The sequence below is a fragment of the Cibotium barometz genome, chromosome 14, assembly GCF_041138505.1.
Source record: "Cibotium barometz isolate CiBa-2024 chromosome 14, ASM4113850v1, whole genome shotgun sequence".
NCBI lineage: Eukaryota > Viridiplantae > Streptophyta > Polypodiopsida > Cyatheales > Cibotiaceae > Cibotium > Cibotium barometz.
The window spans coordinates 48,501,553-48,515,181 of record NC_141059.1 but is presented as its reverse complement, the minus strand read 5'-3'; the positions used below and the strand labels follow the sequence as shown (position 1 = coordinate 48,515,181).

Sequence of the window (13,629 nt, the reverse complement as noted above, 5' to 3'; positions counted from 1 at the left end):
AAGGCTATGGTGAAGAGGATTGGGGAGTATGGTCCAAACTACACCCCCCCCCCCATCATCAGAGTCTCTACGCACCACATTGCTTGACAAGGAGAAGCGCCTTGTCGAGCAAGCTGCAAAGAACACAAAGCAACTATGGGCAAAGAATGGAGTGTCAACTCGTTGCAGATGGATGGAGTGACACACGAAAGCGGTCCATCCATGGTCTCGTTGCATATTCCCATGGCGAGATGTACTTTATTGCTTCACATGATGCCTCACGGACAGGGAAGAGTGCAAAGGTGCTTGTAGCAGAGTGGGCAAGTGGCATTGAGCTCATGGGCCCGGAATGTGAGGTGGGTTTTGTTGCAGATGGCGAGGCTGCAAATAGGGCAGCTTGAGCTATTATTGAGGGCATGTATCCACACATGACTGTGTCATATTGTATGGCACATTGTTTGAGCAATCTTTAAAAGGATATTGGAAAGAAGTCATGGATTGAGTCAATCATTCAGGAGGCCAATCAAATGGTCACATTTGTCTTGAACCACCAGTTCCTCCGCCACGAGTTCTCCAAGAAATCAAGGCTCTCACTTCTCAAATACTCACACACCCAATTTGCCTTCAACTTCTTGATGCTGGCCCGCTTGAGGGAGTGCAGTGGTGCATTGAGGCAGCTCTTCATCAACGACGAGTTCACCACTTCTGCATTGGCTTCAACAGCCATAGGCATATTATGCAGGGAGCATGGAGAGAACACTTCCTTTTAGGAGGATGTGAAACGCATCGATGCTATGGTGAGGCCTATTGTCCACTTGTTGAGGCTTGTAGCTGCTATGCAGCCATGCATCAAGAAGGTGTATGAGGCAATGGATAGAATGATAGAGAAGTTGCAAGAGTTAGAGTCCGATGAGGACACATACGAGGAGATTCGTTCCTTATGTGTGACGAGGTGGAACTCCTATGCCTCTCCTATGCATGCAGCTGCATATATGGTGGACCCAGAGTCTCAAGGTAATGGACAAGAGGGTGACAGAGAGGTCAATGATGGTTGGAGGCGTATCTTGGATTGTCTAGTGCCCAATGGAGTATTTGGGGCAAAATCAGAGACCAGCTTGCTGCATACAGGTCCTTTCGTGGTGCTTTTGGTTGTGCGGATGCACAGGAAGATAGGTTGAAGGTTGGGGCTGCATTGTGGTGGGAAGACTATGGTTCAGATCGGCCTAAGCTGCAGCACTTGGCTGTCCGCATTCTCAGCCAAGCTGTAAGCTCCTCTTGTTTGGAGCAGCTTTGGAGTTCTTACATCCATATTGCATCAAAGAAGAGGAACCGCCTTGGTGTAGAAAAGGCCAATGATCTTGTCTTTGTAAGCGCAAACTTGTGAATGCTTTGCAAGGGTGCGACTGCAAAGGCAGATCTCTTCACTCAGTGGGAGATGGAGCAAGAGGAGGAAAATGAGCAGGTGGAGACACAACAAAGCCCAGAGGATGATGCCACTACCTTTCAGACGGGTCATGTAGGCAGCCATGATCATGACGCTAATACTTCTTATGCTCTAGGCTCCGATTGAGCATTGCAAGCTCTATGATTTATCATTTAGCTATGTTTCATTGTTTTTACTTTTGAGTCTTGATTCAGCACTTTATGTGCATTGTAGACACTAGTCTTTTGTTATTTGATAGTAATCATCATTCCATGCTTATATATTGGTTTGAACTTTGTCGGTGTACTTAAGTCTTATTAGCGCCTGTTCGGTGTTTGCGCCGCGTATTGCACATTTAAAGTGATCCCTTGACTGTTCAAAGTGTGAAAACATAAATGTTATTTTATTTAGTGTGCTTTGTAGTCAATAAATTGCATATTCCATATGCCGTCCACGTCACCCCGTCCCTGTTCCATGCCTTCTGCCGTCCCCGTCCCATGTTACTATGGCGGGGGGACTCTTCCACTATCACTTGCTTTGCCAAGCAAGGAGTACTTCTTCACAATGCCATCGAAAATGTCTTGAGGGATCATCTTGCATGGTGCAATTTGCCCCCCCATCTTAGAGAGATATGCAAGAAGCCTAGTGGCAGTACTGGTGTAGGCCTTGCCACAATACTTGCAAGTCCACTTCCATGCCCCCGACTTCCCCTCGTTCTTCTCATGGGTAATGGCATGCAAAGTCAATGCTTCATGCTTTTCTCTCACGGTGAAAGAGGAGAGAAGGGTCCCGGGAGATGGAAAGGGAGAGGTAGGGAGAGACTTGAGAAAGAGGGAGAGAGAGAGAGAGGGAGAGGGAGGGAGAGGCTTGAGGAAGACTCAAGACTCAAGAGGGAGAGCCTAGAGGCTTGAAAGTTGAGGAAGAGGGAGAGGCTTTAGCCTTGTGGGGGAGGCTTGAGCCTTGGCCCTTGAGGAAGAGGGAGACAGCCTAGAGGGGACTCAAGGGAGAGGATAGACTTCAGCACTTGTGAAAGGAGTGGGGAGGGTTGAGCAATGAGAACTTGTGAGGATGGGGTTGGGAGAGGGCCTATTATATAGATAATAGGGAGAACCTAGAAGCTCAAGGCTCAATAGTCGAGCCTCAAGCGAAGGCAAGTTGGCAACCAAAGGGCCAACTTGCCAAGCCTCAAGCCTCAAGGCAAGCAAGCAAGGGCCCCAAAAAACGCCCATCAAACAGCTCTCCAAATGGCCAAAAAATGGCGAAAAAGATGGGCAAAGAACGGCCCCCAAAAAAAAGTAGAAAAAAAACGACAAAAAAAGCGGTCCTTTCAGGTTCGATTCGCACCGCACCATACTGTACCGAACCGCCTCGAACCATACCATTCGAATTGAACTGAATCGGCGGTGCGCAAATCGGTTGCAACTATGGTTTCATTGAGGAAATTTGTTCTTTGGGTGTTTCCTGCTTGGCCAAGGTTGCTTGTAATTCTACCAATTTTTTTTTTCCCATATGCACTCTTTCGAGTTGAATCTCGAGTTGCCGTATATACTCCTTTAACTTTTGGTTGTCTTCGTCTTCTTTTTAAGGAAGCGTTTCTTCGAATGGTTCTTCTTGATGTCTTCTGAGCTTGATACTATTGTAGATGGGCGAGTGGTTTTTCTCGATTTCAACTTTACCATCCAACGGATGCCCTCACCCTAGGTTGCCTGGTTGAATTACGTCCCAAGCTCTTATACCAATGTAGCATGCGTCGAGCTAGGACCGTGTGAAACAACGAAGCCTTTCTTTAAACCTAAGTTTAGTGAGTCTTTAGCAATCCTTTAAAACAGCATACATGAATCTGTAGTAGAGACGACACCAGATGGGGTCCCGAATTACCCACTAAAGGGCCCCCCTGCAAGCAGGAGTATTTACTTTATTTCTTCTTCTAGAGAACCATATACAAGCTGAACTATGTCCACAAGACTGAGCGGACTAAGTGATTGACTAACTACCAAACGCAAGGACAAAGCGACCAAACACTGGGTAGAATAGTGCATAAGCTTTAGGCGAGACTGTGAAGCTATCTTCAAGAGAAATACACCGGCCCAAGACTAAGGAAGGTGTGCTGAATACTCTTGAAGAGACTGAGCTTCTTTGCCTTGGGCCAAGAGAACAAGTATGGCTGTAAGTATACACACGCACAAGCCTAAGCATACATGCTTGAGTTTTGATGAAGATCTTTCATTTCTGACAGGTGATTTATGGACGGATGCCTTTGTATATGCCTCAAGAAAGCAGATCATACATTAAATGCTAGTTGACTGCTGGAACTAAATGGTTGGCTGATCGGCTGGCTGCCTAGCCTGGCCGACAGAAGCCCAAGCCACGTGGGCTTGGCCAACATGGCCTTGTATGCATGGCAAGAGGTTGGCTACCCCTTGCAAGGCTAGCCACCTCTTGGGACTGGCCATAGGGATGGCCCCTCTGCATGAAGTGCATCGACATGCTCTAATGCATCTACTACTATGGCTGACATCTACATGCTCTTGAATGATGAACACTTGCTGAATTCTCCTCAGTGGGTTAAGAGGACTGACCTAACACGCTAAGGCTAGAAGCATAGTCACAAGGGACGAAGGGGACAGACCCTTGGAACAGAGGGACGCCGTCCCGGGAACACTGTGGGACACGGACGAACGGACGTCCCCAACTGGGCATCCCTCACAAGGGACGACGTTCCGGGGACAAATCCAGGAGGGGACGGTTGTGGGGGACGGCTACATGGGAACGCCGTAGGTTACTGTTTGGGCAATGGTCACATTTTTTACCTTTTTTTGGCTGTTTGGGAGGGGCTTTTCATGGGCCTTTAGCCTTGGCCCATAGGCCTTGAGCCTTTGAGGCCCAAATTTCGGGCTTGGCCTCTCTCTTGCCTCCCTCCCTATAAGAAGACACACACACACACTCCCTCTCACACTTCAAGCTTTAGCTTCACACACAAACACACACACTCTCTCCCTCAAGCGGCAAGCCTCAAGGGCCAAGGTCTCATGTTTCAAGCTGTCACAAGCAAGCTGTAGCCTCTCAAGACACACTCTCTCTCAAGCTTCACACACACACACACACACACACACACACCCTCACACTCAACTTCTCAAGTTCTCCCTCAACTTTCAAGGCTCAAGCCTCACTCCCTCTCTCTCTCTCTCTCAAGCTATCAAGTGACAAGGAGGCATCCATCATCCATGGCATCCTCCTTGTGGTAGTGGCTCTTCAAGTTCCAACTACCCGTAGAAGGACGACGGGATGGACATGGTGGGATGGTCAATCACACCAAATCCCCTCATGGAGGTGGTGCAATGCAAGCTTTGCCCGTATAGGCGAGTGGGTGGTACTGACAAAGTAATTTTTAAGTGTCGTTCCTACCCCCGTCCCCGTTCCCTACATATGGCCGTCCCCCAACCCGTTCTCGTTCTCGTTCTCGTCCCCGTCCCCCATCCCTTGTGACTATGGCTGGAAGACTGGCCTACGTAGCTCGTGCCTGACATGTCCCAGACTGGGCTCACAAAAGGATCATGGCATACCACAAATAAATCCTAAAAGGTACTACTTCTACACATGATTCTTGCGCTGTTGATGAGCCAATTTGTCACCGTGTAGCACAATGCATGGGTGCACGTGACAAATCTAGCCTTAAGTTTGATGATTTGTATCACCAACTTGGGCATTTTTCAATATGAAAGGGGTCTAGTGGACTCCAAGTTGTCTAAATATTTGTTAAGTACAAGCTTTGGGAATGGGGGATCATCCTTGAATACAAAGGATCACACTCCTAAAATCTAGGAGGGTTACTATTTTTAGCCCGACTCCAATGGAAATTCCATTCGCATCATTACGTCTGGAATTGAGCAAATGGGGGGGGGCATGTCAAAGCACATTGGGCATGAGATTGGGACATGTGGAAAGAAAGTAGATCAAAGTGAGACAAGTGGCCTAACACTTGTTGGAAAGTGGACCAAAGCGAGACACGTGGCCTCACACTTGTCACTTCAGCTATTGTGTGGCTCTCCACTTGCAAATCTATAAATTGGAGCCCTCTCTCTTCATTTGGAGGAGGCTCTACTGCTTCAAACTAGCCTCTACCATGTTGGCACCTCCTCTCCACGGTTGCATTCCGTACTCGTACTTATCCGTTCGGTACTTTCAATATGTACCGTATTGGTACCATGTGTTCCATCCCATACTCTAAAAAAGCTTAAAGTGACTAGTCACTAATAACTACTAGTGAATACATGGTATGTAGGTTGATGTTGAGGAGCTCGAGCGTCACAATCATGACAATCTTGCAAACCAAGGTGGACTCCTCTAGGGAGGCGACTATCGATGCGAGGAGCAGGAGGTCCTCTTAGGAAAAAGATGAGCAAGGGATGGCGGCCTCACTCAGGGACGATGGAGCGGCTACCATGGAGTCCTCCTAAAGTGGTAAGGACCACAAAAGCCGACTCGTGCTGCCAAAAGGAAAACCAAACCAGGCAGATACTTGTGCTGAGAAGACAAGGACGGACGGAAGACTTGGCAGAGGGGGCTCAAAACGACAAGGGGAATGAAGGAGAGGAGGTAAGGCAATCCAAAGGAGGGCAAAGAAGGTGGGAAAAGGCAATGGCAGCTGGCGAGAAGGGGGGGGGGGGCGGGGGGGGGGGCAGCAACAAGGTGACGGAAGAGCAAAAGGTGCTGGCATCGAAGGGGCATGGGAGACAGGAGAGGGACAGCAGTGGTCAGCGCTGCAAGACAGGGCAATCGGCGAAACAAGGGCAACAGGAGGGAGGCGCGAAAAGGCGGGCGAAGGGGAGGCAGCACGAAAAGCCGAAGGGGCCAGGGCCAGGCCGAGCAAATCTGCACAAAGGAGGAAGGAGGGGGAGGCTCAAGAGCGTGATGCACACAAATTCCCTTCTTAATGATATGCCGGTAAGTTATCTGCCATAGAAGCATGATACTAGTGCATAGGGTTGATAAAAAAGACAGAACAAAATCACTTATTGCCAATGGCCTGGCTCTCCAGCCTTTTTATGTGTCTATACAGCCCTAGCCTAGTATGTCCACACGCATCTCTATAGGAGGCCGTGAAGAATGTGACAACATGTCACACATTGCTCTAACTACGCCATACAGTTGTATCTAGCCTGTCTACATGCATCTATAGACAGGCATCTATAGAATGTAACAGCATGTTTAGCTGCGCCACATGGTTGTATCATGCCCTAGCCTGTTATATCCACAGCATATATGTAAGAGGCTGTAGTGCATGTAACAGAAATTCACATAATACCGTCATATACCATCAAGTCATGCCAGCAAAAGAATAGCCAACATAGCAGTTTCACATTCCAAAATTTAATTTCATGACATGCCACATATATACTCTTAATTATACCCACATACCATAATTGTGACAAGGATTTATCTGAAATTAATGATTCGTCTATCCTAACTAATGGAACTGCTACATGAGAATGTCGAAGGGATAGACTCACTTGAGCTGCAGAGATCGAAAGAGCCCCAGGGTGGTCAGCAAAGAATTGTTTGTCATCGCGCAGATCTGCACACATGTAGTCCCAAAAAAACACCTAAGCCTCATGGTTCAAGAATACAAGAAATCTTCATACATGCACTCAGACCTCAGGAGCCTACCCAATTTTGTACCAACCAAAATTATGGGGACATTTGGAGCATAATGTCTCAGTTCCGGAATCCACTGCAGGATAAAGAGGGATGATAAGCATTCACATGAACTGCCCAAGACAATATTGTGCCTCATCAATCCAAAGATACTTGACATACCATTAGAACATCCATACCTTCTTTGAGACATTTTCAAAACTTGCTTTGCTAATCAATGAGAATGCTAAAAGGAAGACATCTGCTCCTCTGTAACTTAAAGGCCTCAACCTATTGTAGTCTTCTTGACCTATCACATTGGTAAAAAGCATTGAAAAAAATACTTAAAACATGAGACTGAGCATGTGCTATTATCATTTTGCAGAAAGGAAAAAGATAATATCCATGGTTACCCCTTAAATATGTTGGCAGACACATGCCAAAGTGGATAGGGGTACCCAGCCACAACAGAAGCAGCAGCACTGGATCAATCCCCAACATCACCAACATGGGTACCCCTTCAATGTGTTGTCATAGAACAAAATGATCATGCATAGGCACCCCTTAAATGTGCACATGCCCAGAGGCTAGAGTGGATAGGGGTACCCAGCCACCACAAGTACATTGTACCTGACGTGGATACCCTTCCATTGTGTTGGCAAGGAAGAAAATGCTGATGCAGGGATATTCCTTAACTGTGCTGGCAGACACATGCCAACATGGATAGGGGTACCAGGGTCATCAAGGAAGCTACACGAGCTCGATACTCAATATCATACCCCAGATGGAAACCCCTTTGATGTGTTAGCACGCACAAACCAATGCTGACTGGTGTAGCCAACCACCAAGCAGGAGGCTCCATCGCTGACATATGGGTACCCCTTCAATGTGTTATTCACAGAGAAGAAAAGGATATTGCATGGATACTCCTAGTGTTGGCATGTACCTAGCCACACGAAGGCGGCTGCAGGGCTCGATCCTCAACATTGTACAGAGGAGTTTCAAGTATTCTCGAGAAGTGCAACAAATTAAGAAGTGAATTGAGTAGGCTAAGTAAGCACCTGCAGTATCCCAAAGTCCTAGATTTATTGTGCTCCCATCAACAACCACATTTGCACTGAAATTATCAAAGACCGTAGGAACATAGTCCTGCACATCCCAAAAGTAATGATTTTGTGTTGTGTGTGTGTGTGTGTGTGTGTGTGTGTGTGTGTGTAAAATGTGTGTTCATTACTAGAAAAAAAAAGTGTGTGTAAAATGTCATCATCAATCTTCAATGGTTACTAAGCAGGAACAGCATCAAAATGTAACCTTCTGTTTCTTGACTTACCGTGGGGAAGGTATTACTTGTGTAAGAGATGAGCATGCATGTTTTGCCTACAGCTCCATCTCCAACAGTCACACATTTGATGAACCTTGCAGTGCTCATTGGTTCTCTTGAGAGGAAAAAGGGGGAGAAGGCGTTGAAGGGTGTGAAGGTGGGGTGGGGGCCGGAGGGGAGGGCCCGGGGGGGGGGGGGGGGGGGGAAGGAATACAAAATGGGTCTTGGGCTACAAACTTAACCTTGACCTAAGTGGGTTTCAGGTCCTCAATCTCAATCGACTGGGGTCCTGCACAAGGATTGAAAGAGAGCTGCATTCCAAGGCAAAGATTACAGAGTTTTGCAACAAATTTGGAAATCCGGCCAACCGTGAAGCTAAGAATAAAAAGGCAAAACTCTATGAGCTGAAGAAGAAAGCTATGGAGACGAGCATCATGGACTGTTGCTTGGAGATGGGCAGAGCAGAGAAACCCTAGACGTGTTTTTTCAGACGAGAAAGCTGCAGCAGGTGATTACTGGCAGGCAGAGACTGTGCGAGGGAAATAATAAGAACATAGGGGGGTGTAAGAAGGGCAGGTGTAAAAAACCCAACAAGGATCACGGACGCGATGGAGACAGGAGACTTGAATGCCCAAGGCCCCAGGTTGCTTTTTGCTTTGGGCCTTTTGCTTTTTTGGGGAGAGATGGAAACAAGAAGGGTAATACCTATGATGGTGGGCCCTTGAACCGTTGGAATATTTTAACTTTTTGAAATTCAAATCCCTTACTTTTAAGCCTTGACCAATTCATATTTCACCTCTCTTTGTGTGAAAACAAAAAATTTCCACACAACTTGGGGAATTTTTTTAAGCAAAATCCCAAAACTTCTAACCTTTTTTCAACCATTATTTAATAAGATATTTTTCAATTTAAGTGTTGAAATTACATTAAAATCGGGTCTTAAACTTGGAGCAAGGGTCCTAGGAAAGACGAGTTTGCTTATCCCGGAGCTTGCTCAACTTTTCAAAAATGCAACCTCTAATTTTTTTAAAATGGTAGTAATTTGATGAAATTATGAAGAAAATGCTTGTTCAAATTTGCGGTTCTTCCATGGTGAGAAGGATTCATGTTAGGTTCACTCAAAAAAGTTTCCTGACTTGGAGTTGAAAATACACTAAGCTCTAGCCAATTTTGAACTGGGCAACCCTCATAATGACAAAGGTGCATTCCACATATACCTATAACTTGATGGTCACCTTTTCTCAAAACATCTACACAGAGCAAAGGCAAATTCCCCTTTGAAAAAATAATGCACCAAAGGAACTTCACATATCTACCCTACCCACTAAAGCTTAAATAAATTATATAACCTCAAATGGACAACGTGCAACAAGAGAAGCCTAAGGACTAATGGCTTGTAATTATAGGTAGATTATGAAACATAGATTGTTATAATCATGGTGATTGTATTTATACACACATGATTGTGAATATATACATAAATAAAATGAAGAGAATTGTTTATGTAGGTTTAATCAATGAGGAGTGTGAACACACCACACACAGATAGCATCCTCCAATGGGTCAACACAACCCATTACCCTTGGAGATTATATGGGTTAAAAATTGTCGAAGCAGTCAAAATTAATACTAGTTAGAAAAAGGAAGCCAACTTGAATGATTTTCTTTTCATAGTCCGCTAATTAAGTTGATATTAGCAAAATGTTTTGTGTTTATTAATATGATGGTGCTTTTCAAAAGTAGAAAATCCTTGTGATAACATCCTTCTTATTTTAGCTCTTCCAATATAGTTATCCATAAGTTATGAGGTACATTCATTCAAAAACAATGCCAATCAATAGGACTTCAGCTTGAAAAGTAAAGATAAAGTGTCTTTTAAAATTGGATATGTACAAAGAACATTGGCATGGGATGCATGTGCTAGGATTAGCCTTCCAAATGCTTCGTAGTCCATGAAGAATGAGTCTCCCTAGTGTGGGAACCTTGGGTCCACTGGGCCCTACCAACCATATCACCTAACTTGGTTATACCATATTACAAATCAAATTGTAGGTCTTAGTGCACCTTTCAACCACATATGAGATTATTTGGGTGTTTGGGACCCACAACCTACAAATAATGTGTTACAGAAGAAGATTTCCCTCTACCCTTAGTGCATTACATATTAGAATATCAGCTCGCACTTACATGTAGCCTATGTGGCTAGATGTCAAACTTTCTAAGCCGTCTATCTAACCAAACTAAGATTTGTTGGTGAGCATCGACGCCAACCACTGTATTATTTTCACTTCTTTTGGGACACAAGCGTTGAAATGGCCGGAATTCATGGGAAAACCATGTACTGTACATTTTAAGTGTGTGCTCGCCACTTGTCTATTAAAGGCACACCATAGGATCCTAGGTTGAGAATGATAGCTTTAGAAAAGGTGTTTACACTAGCTAGAGTGGCCAAATGAGCCGCGAGGACCAAACTTTTAACTTTGGTTGCCTAAGAGTGTGAACCCTAGAGGTCACCTACAAAACCTAAGAGTGTGATTCTCATGACTTGTTCTCTTATGCCAACTAATAGAGTGTTCTTTTTCTCTACTCTCTTGTGTCTTGCTTGCCTAATCTAATTAGAGCTGTTATATGCTCATTGTGTATATGTGAGTGTATGTGAGCGAGAGAGATTGAGTGAGAGGAGGGTCGAGCTTCTTTTGGAGGTAATACCTATGATGGTGGGCCCTTGAACCGTTGGAATATTTTAACTTTTTGAAATTCAAATCCCTTACTTTTAAGCCTTGACCAATTCATATTTCAATTCCTCCACCTCTCTTTGTGTGAAAACAAAAAATTTCCACACAACTTGGGGAAATTTTTTAAGCAAAATCCCAAAACTTCTAACCTTTTTCAACCATTATTTAATAAGGTATTTTTCAATTTAATAGTTGAAATTACATTAAAATCAGGTCTTTCATACTTGCACCTCTCATTTCTTAAACTTGGAGCAAGGGTCCTAGAAAAGTCGAGTTTGCTTATCCTAGAGCTTGCTCAACTTTTCAAAAATGCAACCTCTAATTTTTTTAAATGGTAGTAATTTGATGAAATTATGAAGAAAATGCTTGTTCAAATTCGCAGTTCTTCTTCAACCCATGGTGAGAAGGATTCATGTTAGGTTCACTCAAAAAAGTTTCCTGACTTGGGGTTGAAAATACACTGAGCTCTAGCCAATTTTGAACTGGGCAACCCTCATAATGACAAAGGTGCATACAACATATACCTATAACTGGTCACCTTTTCTCAAAATATCTACACAGAGCGAAGACAACTTCCCCTTTGATAAAATACAAAGGAAATGTGTAATGCACCAAAGGAACTTCACATATCTACCCTACCCACTAAAGCTTAAATAAATTATATAACCTCAAATGGACAACGTGCAACAAGAGAAGCCTAAGGACTAATGGCTTATAATTATAGGTGGATTATGAAACATAGATTGTTTTATACACACATGATTGTGAATATATACATAAATAAAATGAATAGAATTGTTTATGTAGGTTTAAAGAACGAAGAGTGTGAACACACCACACATAGATAGCATCCTCCAATGGGTCAACACAACCCATTACCCTTGGAGATTATATGGGTTAAAAATTATCGAAGCAGTCAAAATTAATACTAGTTTAGAAAAAGGAAGCCAACTTGAATGATTTTCTTTTCATAGTCCGCTAATTAAGTTGATATTAGCAAAATGTTTTGTGTTTGTTAATATGATGGTGCTTGTCAAAAGTGGAAAATCCTTGTGATAACATCCTCCTTATTTTAGCTCTTCCAATATAGTTATCCATAAGTTATGAGGTACATTCATTCAAAAACAATGCCAATCAATAGGACTTCAATTTGAAAAGTAAAGATAAAGTGTCTTTAAAAATTGGACATGTACAAAGAACATTGGCATGGGATGCATGTGCTAGGATTAGACTTCCAAATGTGAGTCTCCCTAGTGTGGGAAAGCTAGAACACTTTGGGATTTTAGAGCAATGCTTTTGAAAGTAGCATACGATGATTTGGAGTAGGCCACCCTATCTTGGGTCCAACAACTGGGCCCTACCAACCATATCACCTAACTTGGTTATACCATATTACAAATCAAATTGTAGGTCTTAGTGCACCTTTCAACCACATATGAGATTATTTGGGTGTTTGGGACCCACAACCTACAAATAATGTGTTACAGAAGAAGATTTCCCTCTACCCTTAGTGCCTTACATATTAGAATATTAGCTTGCACTTACATGTAGCCTATGTGGCTAGATGTCAAACTTTCTAAGCCATGCATCTAACCAAACTAAGATTTATTGGTGAGCATCGACCCTAGCCACCGTATTATTTTCACTTCTTTTGGGACACAAGCATCGAAATGGCTGGAATTCACAGGAAAACCATGTGTTGTACATTTTAAGTGTGTGCTCACCACTTGTCTATTAAAGGCACACCACAGGATCCTAGGTTGAGAATGATAGCTTTAGAATAGGTGTTTACACTAGCTAGAGTGGCCAAATGAACCGCGAGGACCAAACTTTTAACTTTGGTTGCCCAAGAGTGTGAACCCTAGAGGTCACCTACAAAACCTAAGCGTGTGATTCTCATGACTCGTTCTATTATGCAACTAATAGAGTGTTCTTTTTCTCTACTCTCTTGCTCTCTTGTGTCTTGCTTGCCTAATCTAATTAGAGCTGTTATATGCTCATTGTGTATGTATGAGTGTATGTGAGCGAAAAAGATTGAGTGAGAGGAGGGTTGAGCCTCTTTTGGAGTGTAGCAACAGTGGGACGGAGTGGAGCTTTGGAGTGTGGCTATGTGGCAACATCGTCTCCTACGAGAAGCCAAGCACAAGTATTCACGAGGTGACCCTTGAAGCATACCAAGGAAACACGAGTCTTTAAGATACCAGTTAACCAACTGAGATGCTACTATGAAAGTGATGACATGAATGCTACCATCCCGATTCATCATGATGGATACCAAGCATTGGCTATCCTGGATGGTGGGGCAGGTGTCAACATCATTACCAAACGTTGTTGGGAAAATTGGGGGAAACCTGATCTAAAAAGAGCAAATCTAATCGTTAAGATGGCTGATGGAAGATCTTCGAGACCCATTGGGCTCTTGGAAAATGTTAAATTTAGACTTTTTACATTTCACTATCGTCATACATTTGTGATCATGGACTTCCTACGCCAACCTAATACATATGACATAATATTGGGGTAGATCTAGAAGTGAA

At 43.9% G+C, this 13,629-nt stretch overlaps 1 protein-coding gene across 1 annotated transcript in view; it reads right to left on the bottom strand.

Moving 5' to 3' along the window:
• Nucleotides 1–8,895, bottom strand: part of LOC147632120 (rac-like GTP-binding protein 5) — a 34,043-nt gene extending 25,148 nt beyond the window's left edge. The window contains exons 1-5 of the mRNA XM_086808750.1: nt 8,367–8,895; nt 8,098–8,185; nt 7,237–7,346; nt 7,070–7,133; nt 6,913–6,977 (exon numbers count right to left, since the gene is read on the bottom strand). Coding sequence (XP_086664876.1) covers nt 6,913–6,977; nt 7,070–7,133; nt 7,237–7,346; nt 8,098–8,185; nt 8,367–8,465 — 426 coding nt within the window. The 5' untranslated portion in view covers nt 8,466–8,895. The remainder of the gene's footprint in view (nt 1–6,912; nt 6,978–7,069; nt 7,134–7,236; nt 7,347–8,097; nt 8,186–8,366) is intronic.
• Nucleotides 8,896–13,629: the final 4,734 nt, after the last annotated feature.